This window comes from Indicator indicator, chromosome 19 (genome assembly GCF_027791375.1).
Source record: "Indicator indicator isolate 239-I01 chromosome 19, UM_Iind_1.1, whole genome shotgun sequence".
Classification (NCBI taxonomy): Eukaryota; Metazoa; Chordata; class Aves; order Piciformes; family Indicatoridae; genus Indicator; species Indicator indicator.
Window position 1 is genome coordinate 6,131,115 of NC_072028.1, and position 19,675 is coordinate 6,150,789.

Below are 19,675 nucleotides of genomic sequence, written 5' to 3' on the forward strand. Positions count from 1 at the left end.
GCCCCTCAGTTTAAGAAGGACATTGAGATACTCAAATGTGTCCAGAGAAAGGCAACGAGGCTGGGGAGAGGCCTCGCACACAAACCCTATGGGGAGAGGCTGAAGGAGCTGGGATGGTTTAGCCTGGAGAAGAGGAGGCTCAGGGGTGACCTCATTGATGTCTACAACAACCTGAAGAGAGGTTGTAGCCAGGAGGGGGTTGGTCTCTTCTCCCAGACAACCAGCACCAGAACAAGAGAACACAGTCTCAAGCTGTGTCAGGGGAGGTTTAGGCTCGAGGTGAGGAGAATGTTCTTCATGGAGAGAGTTGTTAGCCGTTGGAATGTCCTGCCCAGGGAGGTGGTGGAGTCACCATCCCTGGAGGTGTTCAAGAGGGGATTGGACGTGGCACTTGGTGACATGGTTTAGTGGTCATGAGGTCTTGGGTGACAGGTTGGACTTTGATGATCCTTGAGGTCTTTTCCAACTTTGTTGATTCTGTGATTCTGTGATTTGGTAGTTGGCTGTGGTCTGACAACTAAGTAGTGTCATGGTCTGTACCATCTGGAAGCTTTATTACTGGGGCAGTGAGCCCAAACAGCTATGTTTCCCTTTTCTCACCCTCCACTTCACTCTTGTCACAGCTGGTTAGACTGACTTTGCCCCATGCTGATAGGAGGTGGTAGAGCTCGATGTTTATTTCCAGCTGGTACTTGCCTAATGTAGATCTTGGGCAGAGCTAGATCTTGTTTACTGGCAGAGTGCTGTAGTCACTGCCCTTTGTTTTCTTTTGCATGTGAAATATTGATCTGTGCCTTTGAACTTTTTTTTTCTTGCCTGGGAGTCACTGACCCCCTGTAGGTAACTTTGGAAGTCAGTGATATGGGAGGGCAGAGTATAAGGTTTAGGCTTTTCTGCCTTTCTGTATAAGGTGAAGATGTACTGCGAGTATTAAGTGGCCACAGCTTTACTGGAGGCATATTAGATCCAAGATAAGTCTATCTCTACAGTGAAAAATAAAATAAATGCCTGCTGTTTTTCTTTTGCTATTTGGGCTTTTTCTTAAATCTGCTAAGTCAAAACTGAATAAAGTACTGAAACTTGAATGGCAGACTAAAAGCAAGATCTAGTGTCATTGTTTTGGGGAGAAATGCAGATTTATGCTGTATGATTTCAGACAGACAAGATGTTCTGATATATTCTGATACATTTTTGATGCTTTTTTCCAAAACAAGCTGTTGTTACAATGTTTTGTAATAAGCTGCTGTCACAGGTAGCAAGCTGGGGAAAATCTAATGCATAATTCTTCTTGTAATGTTTGAAACTGTTGTTAGTAACACTGTCTGTTATTCTGACTGAATGACATTTGGCAAGCTTTGTAATCCTTTGTCCATTTTGATTTTTGAAACTGTTGCAGTTGGTACTATAGCAACTTGAGTCGGGGAGAGGCAGAAGACATGTTGATGCGAATTCCTCGAGATGGAGCCTTTCTGATTAGAAAGAGAGATGAGCCTGCTTCATTTGCCATGACTTTCAGGTAAGAAAAGACAGGTGTATGACTACATGCCCTAGTAGCTCAACAGTGTTCTGTTTTTTCTTATTTAAAAAATACCGTGGTCTTTTTAGCATCATAAAATTCTTGCTTGCAAACACTAAGTAATTAGCATGGTTGATTTGTTCAGCAGATCATTGTATGAGAATGTGTACAAGACTTAATATGTGACTGGAAAAAGCCTTTATGCTTTTGACTGTCCCTTTCTTCCTATAGAGAACTGTGTATGGCCCTTCTTCACTGCCTTGACACTCTACTATAGGGTGTCATTCTGAAGTTTGTTTTGGTGCTGGTTCAGCAGTGATTCTAGGTCCCTGTGTGTTGGAAATCCTGCCCTGTCATATCACTGACCGAAATTAAAAGGCAAAATGAAAGTGTCAGTTTTCTTGATAAGGGAAGTATTTTTGAATCTGTGGTTCTTGCAACAAAATGAGTAAACAGTCTAGAATCGTGGTGTTCTCCATTGTGCCTTCAAATGAAATTGCTCTTCTCTAAAAATGCTTATTTCTTCAACAAAAATTGCTGTGGAAAAACAAATACTTGTTTTCCTCTTATTTACATGCTTTACTGTCTATTGAGGATGTCCAGAATTCCCCAGTTCCCTGTCTACTTTCATTTGAAGTTTTCTGTTGTTACCAAGGTAGATATTGTAGTAACTTGAGTTGCAGCATCTCAATAAAACCATTTCACATTGGGGAAAACAAGAAGTACCAAAGCTTCAGCAGCTTCAGAAGGATGCAGGGGTCTTTAGAGGGTGGGATGGTTGTCAGTGGATGCAATGCAAGCACAAACCTTGTGTTCAAGCACAAGAGATTTTTTGTTTGTTTGTTTGTTTAAGATTGATTCCTGTAGTTATCAAAATAATTATAGGGAATGGATAGCTACTTGTTTTGTAGGGACTGTGTCTGTCCCTTAGGGGCAGTGGAAGATCAGCAGCCTGATCAGAGACATTTATATTAGTATGAAGGTGAGAGAATACATATTTGTAGGGGGAAAAATAGGGAAATTTAAGCAAACCTGTGGATTTGTCCCATGGCCCTGCACATTGTAGAGGAGTGAGAATGTCCTTTTGTGAATTTGTTCAGGCAACTGGAATTCAAGTTGAATAAAAGAGGCTTTGGAAAAGGGAGACATTATTTCCTGTGATTGAGATGCAGAAAGCAGTTGTAGTCTAGTTTGCAGCACTGCAAGTTGCAGTACCTTTTACAGCACTGCACTCATTTCACAGAGCGGAGGGGAAGGTGAAGCACTTCCGAATTCAGCAGGACGGTCGCCATTTTGTGCTTGGAACCTCAGCTTATTTTGAGAGTTTGGTGGAGCTGGTGACGTACTACGAGAAGCATCCTCTGTACAGGAAAATGAAACTGCGGTACCCGGTGACTGAGGAGCTGCTGGAGCGCTACAGCACCGTAAGTGATGCTTTTGGTATCAGTAGCAGTTGCTCTAGTGGATTGTGCTCCACATCTAGACCTTGGGCTGTTGGGTTTGATTCTGGGTTTGGTGGATGACCTTTGGGGGAGGTTAAGCAGGTAGTTTTTGTATTATGAAATTGAGATGATTCTGACTTCTGTCACAAAGGTTTTGAGATATGTGAAGGAAAGAGCTTCACCTTTGATTACAGGTCAACTCGCACCTTCCTCAAGATTTGATTAGAAAAGCTAGTCTGTGAAGTGAGAGATCATTGCCCTGCCTGCAGTTGGCCATGTCTTCTATTGGTGCAGTGGACAGAGATCTTAACATGATCATGCAGATGCCAGTTGCTGAGCATTTCATCAAAAAATCAAATGTTCTGCTGTGCCTTGGCTGTGGACAGGCAGTGGCATTCACTTCACTGCACTGGAGCCATCTTGGGAATGGTCTCCAACTGCCTTCTGTGGAAAAAAGTGAGAGGTACCTCCGAAAGGTCATTCCTTGAGATAAGCATGAGGGAATCTTCCCAACACATGCTTGTCTCTTTCCATTGACTTAACTAGGAACCTGAATGATTAGTTGAGCGTAGTAGCTTGCATTCTGGATGGATGTTTTTCATGGTGAGAGAGCTTTGCTGAAGTAACTAGCTTTTGAAAAGCCTGAGATGCTGTCTTCTATTTTCAAATATATGTCTGTTAGAAGCTGCAGGAGAAACATGTCTGGCATGTTTGAGGAAATCAGAATTGAGTTTTTTTATTTCTTCTAGGGAAACTAGAAAGGACTGAAAAGGTTTTAGATTCATAATGTTGCCTATAGCTAAAATATTTGCTAGGACCAGGTCCAGTTGGGAATGTATATATTGTTTTAGAATGTGTATCTAATAGTGAAACGAATACTGGAACTGAAGTACCGTGACACAGAAATTTTGAGTGTTAAGTATTGTCTTCTCTGGTTGCACATAGAAGGGTGCACACAATCTCAAAACTGTTCGATTAAGAGATACCATTGTGAGTATTGCTGCTTGTTACTGTTCATTAAATTGCAATATAGACAGGTTAAATGAGAAACTCACATTCAGCTATGTTCAGCTATAGAACTGAGCATAACAAGTGTTTGATTTGCCTCCTGCTTGCCTGTGTACTGTCAGAAAGATGGTTTCAGCAATGAATGTTCTATTAATGTGAAGTACTTCTATAATTTTGGATTCCTGGAACTTCATTATTTGTTTTTCCCTTCTTCCTGTTTTTAGGAAAAAGATATTAACTCCATCTATGATGTCAAGATGTATGTGGAACCCAGTGAAATCACTCCTACAGTGGTATGCTTAAAGGGAGATACTTACATTTACTGTAGACTTTTGAAAATGATGAGTCTTGTTTATTGATTTCCTGTCAGCAGTAATGAAAATTATAATTGAAAGTGTTAGATTGCTTGATTTATGGGGCATTGGAGAGCAGAAATTTAAAGGGTGTGACTTTTTTCCTAGCGTCTCTTTAAAATTTGTACCAAGACATTTTCTTGTGTGCAAGTCCTGTATTGATTCATCCATACTGGGAATTTGGGCACTTCTGCTATTGAGTCTGTGGAGGTGATTTGATTTAACATGCACACTTGTGCAGGTATGGCCCCAAATTAAATAACCTGGAAGAAGATCAGTTTGAGAAGGCCAAATTGGCATGGAAAGAAAGTCCAACATGCAAACCCCAAGTGTGTGTGTCTTTGAGTGTGTGTGGCTGTGTGTTTATAAGCACTGTTATTTGCCTGGCCACAAATTATCACAAAATGATCACAGGTCCACTAGCAAACATGGCCTGCATGCACAAATAGATGAGGAATTTACTTATATGCTTTTTATATAAAAATGGTGTCTTTGGTTTATTAGTGAGTTATTCAAGTTTGTCTTCTTTTAAGAAATATATAATGTTTTCATAATAAACTGCACAGCAAATGCCTACTATTCCCTAATTCTTATTAGGGCCTGCCTCCTTGTAAATTCTTATGCGTGTAAATTTTATGACTGTAATTATTTTTAGTCCTTTTTGGCCAATGAATTTGCATTGCTGCTGAAGAAGTTGGATAATAGTAAATTCAAGATAAAGAAATTGCTTACCCTGCTAAAACTGGACATCTCCCTTGAGGAAATGTAACCAGCAGGATAGCTGATGTGGTCTTGAGGTGGAGGCTTTGTAGACATCTAAGCATGCGGACTCCAACTGCATATAAATCTATGTAATGAAGATAGGAGATTGATCACTGTGTGATTTTTGGATTGAGTTTGGGGTTTTTTTCAGTTATTTTTTAGTTTGATTTTTTTTTTATTCTTTACCTTCCAGCACCCATAAAAGAAAGCTGCTTTTTAATTTTTCCCAAGCTTATGCTTAATTTTTCCCATACTTATGCTTAAGTAGCACCACTTGCTTCCACCAATAGATGTCACTCTGGAACTTTAGTACTGTGTAAGCTTCCTAACAAAACCAGAAAAGGGATCCAGTCTCCCCCTTTTTTTTTTAAGCTTGCATTATTGATTATTTTATGACCTGTCCCCCTAGATGACTCTTTTGCTTTGTTTCTCTTAAAGCCTCAGAGAACAGTGAAAGCCTTGTATGACTACAGAGCCAAAAGAAGTGATGAATTGAGCTTTTCTCGAGGAGCTTTAATTCATAATGTCACAAAGGAAACAGGAGGCTGGTAAGGACAAACATTCCTCATAGGAGAGCTTCTGGTGACTTACTAGATGGAGTCAAAAATTGAGCTTTGGGTGGTATTTTTAAAAAACCTTACCTATTGTCTGCTGGTTATTAACTGTGGCCTTGTAAATCTTAATGCAAATGTATTTAATAAAAACCCTAAACCTGGCTCATCCTTAAGCCTCTTTTCATGTCTTTTCCATTTTTCTATCCTGCAGAACATCCACAGCCCAGTGTATTCAATATTTTTCCTTAACTGCATTCATCCTTCCTGAACATGTATTATCATTGTCGTCATTGTTCTGTTTCTGTCCTTGCTCTGCTGAGTACTCCTCAAGATTCAAACCCACCTTTTTTAGCCTTCTTTCATAAGAGATTTTCTTTCTTAGCTGGCTTGTAAATTGCTTGGAAAGTTTGGGAATCTAATGTTTCCCTGTAGTTTCTGCAGGGTAATCAACCACATAATAGTATTTTTAGTACTGGAAGGGGAAAAAGCCTCTTAAGTCATTAATTGCAGTTTACAGTAAATGTAATCCCTCTGAAATCATCTGTTACTACAGTTAATGATCACTTTGTTAGAGCTTTTAGCTACTTCATCACTTACGTTTTGTTGATAGCTGCTAGACAAGCTACTGTGGGGTATTAATGACCAGTTTCTGGAGGATTATTGCTTCATTAATGGCCTATTGAAGCTCTTTAACTATTTTATTTTTCTATATATGTATTTTTTAAATTCAGGTGGAAGGGGGATTATGGAGAAAAAATCCAACACTATTTCCCATCTAATTATGTTGAAGACTTGTCATCTGATAATTCTACTGAGCTTGAAAGCCAGGTGAGTGTTAAGTTTGTCTGCTGCATTTTCCCTAGGAGCTGGTACCTACTGGAAGTGCAAGTCTGGTTTATAGAATTATGACTCTGCATGCTGGGTTTGAGAGGAGACAGAGTATAGAAAGGAATACGTTCTTCACTTCTCTGCTGCTGAATATTTTTATCAGGATATCCTCCATTGACTATCTCCTTCAGTAGTTTTCTGTTTGGTGGGGGTTTAGGAGATGATAGTGGTTTCTTGCTAATCCAAATCATACCAGTTCAGCTTTTTCAGATAGTTTGACTGAACAACAATGTGCTTGAAGCTTTTAACCACTTCACCTCTATAATTTCTGCCTTAATATTTGCAAATAAGAAAACTATGTCTCCAAATACATCTCACTAGCTATTTCACACTCTTAGGAAGTTTTTTATGTAGAATGAAGGCTATACTGTTTGTCAAAAGTGTCTAAAAATCTAGGCCAGAACCTTGAAGATCTCTGTAACAAAAGAAAACAAAGTTCCATACTGAGCAGTTCTGGCATTTCTGAATTTTAAAAATAAAATGCTAAATTCTTTTGTTGTTCTGAAGCACTTCAATGATTTTCTAGGAGGCTTTGGAAGAAAACACATGCATTAGAATCAGAGTCCTTGCAGCCTTAAGCAGGCTTGAAATATGAGCAGTTGTGTCAGGACAGAAGCTGCTCTCCTCATTTTGACTACTCTCACTGTAGAGAGACTGTGTTTCTCAGTGAGAAATTCTTCATGTGGAAATAGGCTTTTAAACATCATTTCAGTGAAACCCAGGTTAGATCTAATGGTGCATGTTTATTGTTTGTTAATGTCCTGTGCATATTCACTCAGCAGAAGATCTAGGGTCACATTTAAATCTTATCTTTTTCAGATTATTGAGGACAATCCATTAGGCTCACTGTGTCGTGGCATACTGGTACTCAATACATACAATGTTGGTATGTATTTTCTGATGCTTACACATGGACTTCTTAGCTTTCTGTATTGGGTAGACTCTTTTATGTTTAGCTGAAAATATTAATTAATTGATTAATGTATGTATTTATTTATTTTAATGTAAAAACCCCCAACAACCCAAAACACCTACATGTATTAACACAGCTAAAATGACTACTGTGATGAAACTTAATGATATCAACTCTTGCAATAAATCAGCAATGACAGCGTAGATGAAGAATTGTTGTTTTTTAGCATAAATTTCTTACTTCTCTGTTGCCTAACAGTGAAAATGCCCCAAGGGAAACACAGAAAGCCTTTTGTCTTCGTTCTGGAACCGAAGAATCCAGAAGATCCGTGTGTTGAGTTTGCAACTGATAAAGTAGAAGAACTCTTTGAATGGTACCAGAGTATCCGTGAAATCACTTGGAAAACCACTGAAGAGGTATTGATAAAAACCTGTTTGTTGTTGGTTTTTATAATGTACTGCCATAGGAGTTGTCTTTAGCTGCAACACAGTGCTGAATCTTGCTAACACATGGTCCTTGCTCTCTTGCATATTGCTGTTTGTCTGTTCATTTTATTTCATTGATCTTTCAAATCTTGTTCCCTAAATTCTTTTGGGAGTGGAATGTACATTAGCATTTTATGTGAATTTATGTTAACAGGAGTTTTTCAGTGTCTATGTTGCTCCCTGCACCTCAGTGAAGTATGCTTACTAGTACAAAGCAGATACATTTTACATCTGGTTACACTGGTTCGATCCTAGTGTTAAGCAGAAGAAACTCAGATATCAGACTATTCTGTTCAGGATTTTGAATCTGATTTGCCTTTGCCTAAACTCCTCTTAATCCTGTTTACTAACTCTGCTTTCTAGTGAATGCACTGGCACTAGGAGGGAATTGTTTGGCTAATACCTTATTTATTTTAGACACTAATAGACACATTCTGGATTTACCAGATCTTCAATAATAATATTTCTAAATTCTTGCCTAAAGATGAAAGGATTCTTTGTAAGTGTAGCTTCTACATCCCTCTATGAGTGATGCTGCTTAAAGACCTCTTTCAGGACTTGCTTTTCCTTTTCTGATGTATTAATTTACCTTTCTGTCATCTTTCCTAAGTATTTAAGAAGTCTTTGACATCATCAAAAAGCCCTTATAATGCTTAACTATATTTTGTTCCTTTTATTCAGTTTTTATTGTTAAGTGGATGATATGAGCGGTGGAAAATGTGTGTCAGTATCATTTTGGCTTATGCTGTTTATCTGTCACCTGGAGTGGTAATGTTCTGGGGGTTATCATCATCCTATTTATAGGAGGCAATTTGGCATCCCAAGCAGGGGACTGCAAGCTCAGCAAGGGGAGAAGCAACAGGAGCTATTGACCTGTTGTTGGGGGAGGAGAGATACGGCTCTTATACAGGGCTTTCATTTAGAAATAAAAATGAGAAAAAGACAAATATGACCTAGAAGAATTGTCTCTAAATAGAATGTCTTTTATGGTACTTCAGTGGCTTTTCTGGAGCTTGGCAGCTTTTTCTCCCTTTGTACAGTTAGAAAAGTATTAAACACTCTGTGTTCAAAGATGCTTTAAAACTCGTTTTTGTCAATCAGGAGGCTTTTCCCACAGTGTGGCCTTCAGAAAGTTCACATGATAATCTGCTACATAGGGAGGGGAAAAAGGTGAGGCAAGGCCCTTTTTGCAAACACAGTTAACAAGCTGAATTTTGGGGAAGGAAAAATCATAATGAGTCAACATTATGGTACAGTACAGGTTTGTTTGTTTGTGTAGCTTTTTCCCAAGGTATTTACAAGTTTAGAGTCTGTATTCCTCTGTTTTTCTTAGACTTCAGTGGATCATCTCTGGTTCAGTGAAACATTCTGGAAACCCCTGGTCCACCGAGCTTCCTCTTTTGTTTGTCTTGTTGAAGGAATTCTTTTGGAAGACTTCCTAATTGCTGATGTGTCATAACCTCTTGTATCAAAGCCAATCACTGTTCATTGCGGGATTCTTCTAACATATCTTATCCTGTTTCTTATGTCTGAGAAGCCTCCAGTCCAAATGTCTCCACTTAGGATAAGTCTTGCTGATTTCAGTAGTTCCCAGTCTCTGACTGCAGGGACTGCTGCTCAGCTTCCACAGAGCAGTATATCGTGGGTTTATTACAGACGATGGCAGCAAGATTGCAAATGATTTTCCAAAGCATTATGCTATCATGCTCATAGAGTTTGAATGTAGCTGTTTGAGAGTTACTTACAAGATGTAAGTCCTTCTTGAGATTGTAAATAAATAGACACTTCACTACCCTTTGGATTTTTTCTGCATACATTGGCATTTCTATGAAGTATAGAGTTGAGAATGTAACTAAAATTGAGTAGAAAAGAAAAAAAATTGTTGTGAGGATTCTGAGCAGGACTGATCAGGGAAGCACTGAAACACTTGTTTTTAAAAAAATCTAACACATCAAACCTCCTCAGAAAACCCTCCCACAGCTAAAACCCAAAACCAGTTGGTTAGCCTGTTTTCTGAATTTGGTCTGTAAGTACATTATGTCTATCCAAGCATCTAAAGTATCGGATAGGAATCTGGGCCACAAAGGAATTCATCAACTTTTAAATTTCATTAGAGTATACCCTGGGCTTACTGTGGCACAATACTCAACTGTATCTGTAATCTAAAACTTTGTTACTTTTCACAGGAGAACAGGAGAAAATACTGGGAAAAGAATCAATTGATTGCTATTGAATTATCTGATCTGGTAATCTACTGCAAGCCAACAAGTAAAACCAAGGACAATTTAGGTACTTCCTTAAACACTACATCTGAATTTTACCATTTCTACTATCTTCACAGATGTTAGTTAAAATTCATAGAACTGGATAGAAAACAAAGTTCTACATCACCCATGCATTTTTCAGGGGCACTTGGAAGTTGTACAGTAGGGCGCTTGATGCTATTCAACTTTCAGCACAAAAGTCACAAATTTCTAACTAGTTAACTAGAGACACTCTCTCAGAGGTGTCTTTCATAGGGAAGTTCACTAGATATGCATCAATTGACTTTTTTTGAGATTAAAACCTCTGGCTGAACACTTGTTTGTAAAAAACTTCAAAGTAGATTTGCTGTGAGTGATAAAATTTTTCTCTAGGAATCTGATTGCCGTTTACAGAAGCTGTTGGAATAGTAGAGGGTTTCGTAATATAAATGAAAACTGTGGATGTGGAATCTGACACTGAAATATGTACTTTTCCAGATTTTTGTCACTGCTGCTGGAGAAGGCAGCAAATATGCCCTTTTTCTTTAAGTTTCTTTGCAAACATTTTTAATAAGCTGTCATTGTAGTTAAGACATTATAATTATAGCCATTGTTTGAGTCATTGCCTAACCCTGACTCACCCTTCCTTCTCCCCATTTAAACCCAGGAAAAGATGTCTCATTTGAATATGTGTCCTAGTGCTCAGAAGTACATTATTAGCAATGATGAGGTGAGAATATGACAACAGACTCTTACCTGCCCTGCTGCAGAGCATGTGGCAAGCAGACAATTTTAACTTTCAGACTTGATGCTCAACCAATTTGCCATGTCTGCATGAAAACCGTGCCAAATATTGCATTAAAGGACAAAGCAAAACAAAGTAAAACAAAGCGTTTTTGATCTTAAGGGTCTCTTTCAACCTTAATGATTCTGTGATTCTGTTAGTAGAAATGCAGTATAAGTCCAATCTTCTTTATTCCTGTCATAACCACTCTTTTTCCTTCTTACCCTGTGTAGAAAATCCTGATTTCAGAGAAATCCGGTCCTTTGTGGAAACCAAGGCAGAGAGCATTGTTAAGCAAAAGCCAGTGGAGTTGTTGAGATACAACCTGAAGGGACTGACACGTGTCTATCCTAAAGGACAGAGGGTTGACTCGTCCAACTATGACCCATTTCGTCTCTGGCTTTGTGGCTCCCAGATGGTGGCTCTTAACTTCCAAACTCCAGGTAATATTCTGTCTAAAAAAGGATCAAATTCACCTTCCATTTCACCATGAACAAGCCCATTTCTGGCCCCACTGCTGTTCTAGTCACTGTGGCTGTCCTCTGTATTTGTACTTCCCTGCAAGAGGGGTTGTGCAAGAACGAAAGTTTGGTTTTGAACGTGTGGATCCCCTGATAGAGCTGGTTTCCCAAAACTGGTCTTCAAAAGCCCTGTCTCTGAACCTAACTAGCCCTAAACTCTAAGAAGTTTATTTCATCTTGATCTCTTTGTGACAAACAAGCAGAGGTATTTACAGTAAGTTCAAGGTGGATGAACACTTGTTCAGCCACAGGGAAGGCTGTGCTTCATTTTCTGGACAACTACTTTATGACACATTGATAGGAAACTGATGTGAATGGAGGTGGATTTGTTTGGCTTAAAACTGGCAAGAAATGACTTGTCAGGTTCAGTTACTGAAGGGAATAGAGTCTTCCAACTTACCTTTCCAGCTCTTTCTGATAAAGTGGTGACCAGAGGGAATAATAGGAATGAGCTGTTAGTCTGATACTTCCTTAGCTTTATTCAAATGGGGATCTTCTGTTATGACTGTTTAATTCTTTCCCTAGATAAATACATGCAATTGAACCATGCCTTGTTTTCACTTAATGGACGCACTGGCTATGTTCTGCAGCCAGAAAGCATGAGAAATGAAGAGTATGACCCAACGCCAAATGACTCGAAGAGGAAATTGCAGATGATTATGACAGTGAGGGTAAATCTCTTTTGTAAATTATGTTCTCTTTACAAGTCGTAAATATAAAATAGCTAAAAATAAAGCTATTATGTTTCAGAGCAAGATCTGAGACGTTGTCAAAATACTGATTTTAAATGTGGGTGCGTTTGAGAATAAAACTAATTCCACTGGTTCTTGAAAAGAAATATATATCTTTATCATGCTAATGAAGCACATAGTATAGGACTGCAAACACAGTCCTGGGATAATTTTAGATAATTGCTAATAAAAAATTCCAAATGTGCTAACTTGCATTTCCACTCTAATGACTTCTCAGTGGAAGAGTCCTATTGGTTAGCAGCAGACTAACTAGTACAGAGATTTCCTATGTGGAAGAAAGAAATTTATAATACATAAACTAAGCAGAAAAATTAATAAACTGATCCCTCCCCGTCATCACATTTAGTACACTGTGACTTAATGTCAGTCTCAGTTTTCATGAAGAGCTTTATCATTTGCAAATTACACCATGTTGTCTTCTAGTGCCAGGAATTCAAACAGGAATTGAACTTGTTTCTGTTCTCAGTCGCGATACAGTAAGTGATGTCCTTTAAAAATATGTTTTCTGAGGAAGAAGAAAGGCATTAGCGGCTTTTCACTACAGTATAGAGAAGAGGTAATTAGGGGACATGAATGTAAAGCATTAATTTCTTAAAACAGATATTTAAGAATGTCAGCTACAGTATCTTCCAATGAAAATAATTGGGTTACCCAAACAATGGAAGATATTATTATTGGTAGCACAGACAGTATGTTTAACACATGCAAACATATTGAAGAGAGGGATTGTGTATTTTTGCATATTCTTGTGGATTATTTTTTTCCACTTCTATTTCTGTAGGCTACCTTCTGTACAGAAATAATGGTGCCAAGTTTCCTCTGGAGGTGGTTGTAACACACAGTTGCTTTTGCAGGTTTTAGGTGCTCGTCACCTCCCTAAACCTGGTAGAAGCATCGCTTGTCCCTTTGTAGAGGTAGAAATTTGTGGGGCTGAATATGATAACAGCAAATTCAAGACATCAGTTGTGAGTGAGTATCTGCAGCTTTCTGTGTTGTTAGGGATATGGTTATACCTCAGTGTATTTAAATAAATTGAGTAGGGGATGCAACAAATTTCTGTTGTCGGTTTTCAGCCAGCAACGTATGTAGAGAGGTGTAAGTTAACTGTTGCTCTGGACTGATGAGTCATGCAATAGTATTCTCTCATTTGCCTGGAGGCCAATTAACTTGAGAAACCTTATATCAAATTTAGAAAAAAAGAAGTACTGTTGCAGTTTGTAAAAAGAGAAAAGTCACAATTCTGTTATATTTTTGCCTATGCATGACTTTTTGTATTTGCATATTTTAAAAGTGCTGCCTTGAAAGTGCCTCCAGTAGTGCTAGTCAGCTCCCAAGTCTAGGTCAAATGGAGACTTACTGCTATGAGATCCAGACTGTGTTTATTTAAACTCAGCATCCCAAAACTGGGGAACCTTGGAGACAGGTTAGGTATATAGGGCTGCAAAGCAGTCTAACTTGCAGTGCAGTAGAAGTTTGGACAAAGCTCACTCCTGAGTTCTGGATGAGGGATGTGTGTTTAACAGTCTGCATATGTATTTTGTGTGTACAAAAGCTCCATTCAGGTGCACTGAAACAGGTCAATGTCCCAGCCACTTAAAATTTCTGGATGCAGCAGTATTCCTCCAGTAGAAAAAAGGCTTTAGTTCTAATTGTCTAAACTACTGATAAACAAACACAGAATCCTGAGCAGAACATGCACTGTAGCTCCTCAGGATTTCAGAGAGGAGGATTATGATTTTAGTTTCTTGTGGGACAGCAAAGATCCTGGCTGTGTCACACATACCAAATTGCTCCTTTTTCTGTAAATGGCTATAAGAATTGGGCCATTCTACACTAGTCTTCCCAGTGCTTTTCATGATTTTACTCCGATGTGGAACATGAGGCTCATGAATAGAGGCAATGAATTAGTTGTTGTTTGGGTTTTTTTTTGTTTTTTGTTTTTGTGTTTTTTTTTTTTTTTCCCCACAAATACGTGTTCAAGGAAGTTTTATGTGTTTAAAGGCAAATAATAGCTTTTCTTCCTGGATTTCTTCATAACCCCCCCACCCTAGATAAACAAATACAAACCTTCTGAAGCAAGGTTACAAAGGAGACAGATGGTAAATAGGGGTTTTGAGCCCTTTTATCATCAGAAAATGCCCTGGAATACATACCCATACATAAATGAAGTGAAATTACTGCTTCAAACTGCAAATGTTTCCTTTTTGTTACAGATGACAATGGCCTTAATCCAGTTTGGGCACCCTGTCCTGAGCAAGTGAAATTTGAAATTTATGATCCAAATCTGGCATTTCTGCGCTTTGTTGTTTATGAGGAAGATATGTTCAGTGATCCCAATTTCTTAGCACATGCCACTTTTCCCATCAAAGGAATCAAAACAGGTAAGATCAGTGGGTGTAATAAGTGCCTAATAAGCCAGAAAGATGGTGTTCAGCATTGCTGTAGTGTGACTTTCCTCTCAGTGGCAGCTACAACATGCCAAAGGACAAGTGCTCTTTTGATTAGAGTTCCTTTAATCCATTGTTTATTGTGATACTGGATGTGTGGCATGTAAGTATTTAAAATAATCCTCTTACCCTCTTGAATTTTTTTTTAATTGTGAAAGCATTATGTTGAATAATTTGCTCTGTCCTTTCTACATGTTCTATTTCAGCAACAGGGTTATGTCCTCTGAGTAAAATCTGGGAAGATTATTCTTCTGTTTTGATGTCAGTGCCTTTGTTTTGTTAATTATTGTAGATGTGAAGGTAGAGTAAGTTTTCTGCTCTCCTCTGCTTCTAGCTTTAGTTTTCAAAAGCATGTGAAATCACATTTCTCAAGTCTGCCATTCTTGCCTTTTGTTTCTCTGTAATTGTCAAAGCAGAGCCTGCTCTCAGCAGTGGGGCATTTGAGCAATGAGGAACCTGTTAACCTTCAGGACTTTATGCATCATTTTTGTGAGTGTGGATAACCTTGACTCTACTTGTCCTCTGTGTATGTTCTCCCATGCCAGGTTTTAGATCAGTTCCTCTCAAGAATGGCTATAGTGAAGATATTGAGCTGGCCTCACTTCTGGTTCACTGTGAAATGCAACAAGTTCTGGTGAGAACTGCTGGGGTGTTTAGTGCACTTAGAGTGTATGCTGTCTATTCTTTGGGGAAACCAGGAAATTAGGATTTAGTTTTCTGTGTCTACAGGTACTGAGGAAGACAACACAAACTGAGTTAACCTCCCTCTGGGTGGACAGATTGCGTAGCTGTTAAAAGAAATAATGCAAAGCCTCATTACCTCCACTGTTTTTTACTGTAATGACATGGTCATTGTCTTCCCTTGCTAACTGATGGATGTCATGCAAAACTAGCCAAAATCAACTTTGACTTCATAGAATAATCTTTTTGAAAGGTCCTACATAAAAAGTAATCATTTAGGAAGAGAACATAGTAATTTCTCCCAGTTTTTCATTAAAGGTACATTCTGTTTCATGCAGGAGTGCTAATCTACTTCTTTTAAGCCTCTCTAAAACATGTAATTGAAGTACCAGTATTTTTAAACATACAGGGAAAAAATAATGATGCATCCTTGCTCATGGAGCCAGGCATGAAAGTGGCTGATCTGTGAATAGCATTTGTTGGTGTTCCAAAGGTGCTGCTGTATATGTTGATTTGTAGTGGGGTTATTCTTAGACTTTCTCTCGGTAATATTTTAAGTAATTTACATACAATGGTGTAGAGGCCATGTGATGAGTGTTTAAAGATGCTTCTGGTAATTGGGTATTTCAGGGTGTTTTCCAGTACCTTTCAGACTCAGAGGAAAAAAAAAAAATCCTACTTCTTATTTGTAGTCTTTTACAGCTTACATTGCAGTTGACTCCAGTGTACATTTTTATTCCTGATTAAAACTTCTTCTCACCAACTTCTGCTCACTGTAAGTCATTATGTCTCTGGAGGGGTTTGTGCCTGCAGTTGCATACACTGAAATTCAGTCACATTCTTCTTCACAAAGGAGAGGCAGCCTTTTTCAAATATTCTTTTCACAAAGCCACCTTACAACACATGGTGTAAAATGAATGAGTAACGACAGTGTTGGGCAGTCACAGTAGGCTCCTTTGGTTGGCTAGCCAAGAAAGAGTCAGGAGAGCAGGAGGGGGCTAGAATATGAGACCAGATGTGTGTGTGTCTTTGTGTGTGTGCAAACAAGAGGGACCTGTGTCCTTTGAAGATAGTGTTTAAAATGTTCATATTTCATGGACACAAGTCTGATAGAGGAGGTCTGATAAACTGCTGTTTTCTTGGCTAGCTGCCTTTGAGAAAACTGCAACTCACCATTGCCTAAGATGTTCAACATGGACATTGCTTGTAGATGTATTGCAAATTCCTCCTGCTGTGGTTTCTCTTCAGAAATTCAGATCATTATTTGCCTGGGGCAGGAGCAGCTCTTAAAGTGTTGTTCAGAGCAGCAGTATGTCTCCCAATCTGTCAGCACTGAGTCCTTTGACAGTAGCACATTTTGCACTCTTGAAGTCCCTTCTGCTTGTTAAGCCAAATGAAGATGCAGCACAGCTCTGTGTTTTTACAGTGCCTGATGTCTCTGGGTGGTAATGCAGTGGCAGGAGAACTTTCAGAAATTTTCCCTTTTGTTTGGCACTCTGCAGCAAACCAAGACTTGCCACAATTAATCAGGTTTAGAACTTCTGTCAGATCATTCAAGAAGCACCAGAAAAGATCAAGGCTGTCTCCATCTGTTCTTCTGCCCTTTTCTTAAATGATGACCCTCCATAAAATGATATAATTTAATAACAGGCCTGTTTATATACAGAGCCCATCTGTATACTTTTGGAGATGAAACACAAAATTATACAGGGGAGTTACAGATGGCTCTTGAATTTATCAGGAATAGAAAAGCAAGAATATTGAAGACGTAAGCATGCACATTTGTGAACTGCCTTAATGCAGTTTTTAAGTTAACTGATTTTCCTGATATTGCAGAAATTGTACTATACTGAGGTCATGGTTACATTTAGAAGCATATCTTATTTGCTTGAAAATGGATTTACTTGCTTCAGAAACTGCACGTATCTCTTCAACATTTTCCGATTACAATCAGCCTCAATGGTGTGTATGTGTTTAACATAAAGATTGAAGCAGGCATTCTTAAATGGACTTTGAAAGCCTAGCTTTGTGGATACATATATTTACAAGAACAAACAGTAGTACATAGGCATCTTGGTGATTACACCTGCACTTTGGTAATTGGCAATCTTCTTTTCTTTTTGCAATTTGGGAATACAGAGGTTCCTTCTCCTTTAAAAAACAGACAGCAAAAACCAAAATAAACCCCCAACTTTTAAAATCTTAATCCGTAGCATAACACTGAGGCTGTTTCAGTTACTTCAACTCATGTATGGGTAGGAAGGAAAAAAGGTTTAGGAAAAGATCTTGTTGCCCTAACTGAAAACCCTTGGGTATGTTGCTAACCTATCAGTTTTCCTAGATCTGGACTGAGTGCAGAAAGAGGTGTTCTTATTAGTATGTCACCTCTGAAAATGTTTGGATTTGTTGCATTTATGGATTGCATGTCATTTATTGTAGGATGAGTATCTTGTTTTGCTGCTGAGGTGAAAATTAAGCCTTCAGTCCTGCCAGTACTATTCCCCAGTAGTATCTCTATAAAGGAGACTTTTGTATCCTAAGTTTTGAAGTATTAGAATAATTTAAAGTCATAAAGGTAATTATGCTGATTATTTTGTTTGTGGAATATTTTGAGACCACCTACGGTAGGCAGCATACAACAACAGAAACTCAGAGTGCTGTAAATTACTCTTCAAATACTTAAGTCTTAATTCCTCTGCAAGTATGGAATTGCTATAGCTCCACAGAAACACAGGATCCATTCTTCTGTCCTGATCATCAGAGTAACTGATGCTGTTAGGGGTCCTACTACTAGGCAGTATTTCCACTTTTAGTCTGGCTTTCAATAGGAAAGCACCAGGCTTGGTAGTGTATGCTGTAATACACAAATATGATGGAACAATCAAAAGTTAAAATAAAAAAAAAAAAAGTATTTTTACAGCTGTTACAATCTGATAACCCATCATGAATACACTGTTTGCTATCCTTTCCTCAACAAGCTGACATGCTTTATTAGGGACAAATACTCCAGTTTAGATAAACACATTTCATGACTTGTGCTGAAATGTTCCTGGTACCCTCAGTAGAGTAGGTGGCTCTTCATACTATGGGGCTGAGAGGTTTTTTTCAGGCTTTCCTTAGCTAGTTTCTGTAACCATTCCAGAAAATTCTTATAAAACTGATTTTAGAAAGCATTTTAGAAAGGCAATGGAATGTGTTCAGGAAAACAAAAGAATCCCCCAAACTATGTTGATTCTGTGTCATTTTGGGTGTATGTCTATGAGTTACATTGATTACCAATGTTCTTTTGAAGGAGAGTGAAGAGGAGCTGTATTCCTCATGTCGACAGCTTCGGAAGCGCCAGGAGGAGCTTAATAACCAACTGTTCCTTTATGACACCCATCTGAATTTAAGGAATCCTAACAGAGATGCTATATTAAAAGAATTCAATGTGAATGAGCACAAACTACAGATATATCAAGAGACGTGCAACCGCAGGTGGGTTGATAATCATTCTGCTTCCCAAGGCAGATCTGTCTGGATGTTATCTCTGATTTAGAAAACAAGCATCTAAAGAGTGGCAAGGGTGGAATGAGCATATCAGAAGCAGGGGAGGGCTGCAGTGAAGCCAGGCTGAGCTGCAAGCCACTAGAGGCCAGCAGATGCTGTGAAATGTCTGCTCAGTGAAATCTCAGTTTCAGTGATGACAGTGAAACTTGTAATCCTGTGAGTTTATATTCCTCTACTCTTCTGCTTTTCAAGAGTAAAGCCTGGAAGAATATACAACAAAATAAATAAACTGCCTCACTCCATCTACATTTTCAAAGTTATGTCTTTGGAAATTTCATTAGCATATTAGATGTATGGGAACAGAAGACATTTCCAGGTACACAAACCACAAAAGACACAAAAACCATTGAGTTGTAACAGCATAGAATTGTCAGTTAAGCATCAATATGTTATCCAAAGCTTAGGGAAAGGGTCTTCCTCCTTTGCTGCTACCTTTGAGCTAGGTGTGAGGGAGACAGAGACATCATATACCAGGAGGAAGTCCTGAGTATATCTCAAAATGGGATGAGAAGACTTTTCCTTAAGTTTTTATACTCTTTTTTTTTTTTTTTAGTGTGTTCTAAACAGCTGCATGAATCAGTGGTTTACTCTCATTCACTGAGGAAAAAATATTGTAGTGCTTGTTGCTAATACATCACTTGCTGCTTTATCTAAGGAAGTTGAATTTGGTAGACTGTTTTCCTCTGAGAAATTCCTTAAGTAGGCTTGACTTTTTCCTTTCCTTTTTCCTTAAGATTAAGGGAGAAGAAAGTCAGTAACAGCAAATTCTACTCTTGA

The 19,675-nt window shown here is 38.5% G+C and overlaps 1 protein-coding gene across 1 annotated transcript in view; it reads left to right on the top strand.

The window, feature by feature from the left end:
- PLCG2 (phospholipase C gamma 2) overlaps window positions 1-19,675 on the top strand; it is a 51,050-nt gene extending 31,375 nt beyond the window's left edge. Inside the window, exons 18-32 of the mRNA XM_054389569.1 lie at window positions 1,397-1,516; window positions 2,760-2,940; window positions 4,191-4,259; window positions 5,520-5,629; window positions 6,367-6,463; window positions 7,343-7,409; window positions 7,695-7,852; window positions 10,108-10,210; window positions 11,182-11,391; window positions 11,995-12,140; window positions 13,076-13,190; window positions 14,435-14,602; window positions 15,214-15,302; window positions 18,642-18,826; window positions 19,633-19,675. Of these exons, the coding sequence (XP_054245544.1) occupies window positions 1,397-1,516; window positions 2,760-2,940; window positions 4,191-4,259; window positions 5,520-5,629; window positions 6,367-6,463; window positions 7,343-7,409; window positions 7,695-7,852; window positions 10,108-10,210; window positions 11,182-11,391; window positions 11,995-12,140; window positions 13,076-13,190; window positions 14,435-14,602; window positions 15,214-15,302; window positions 18,642-18,826; window positions 19,633-19,675 (1,861 nt within the window). The remainder of the gene's footprint in view (window positions 1-1,396; window positions 1,517-2,759; window positions 2,941-4,190; window positions 4,260-5,519; window positions 5,630-6,366; window positions 6,464-7,342; window positions 7,410-7,694; window positions 7,853-10,107; window positions 10,211-11,181; window positions 11,392-11,994; window positions 12,141-13,075; window positions 13,191-14,434; window positions 14,603-15,213; window positions 15,303-18,641; window positions 18,827-19,632) is intronic.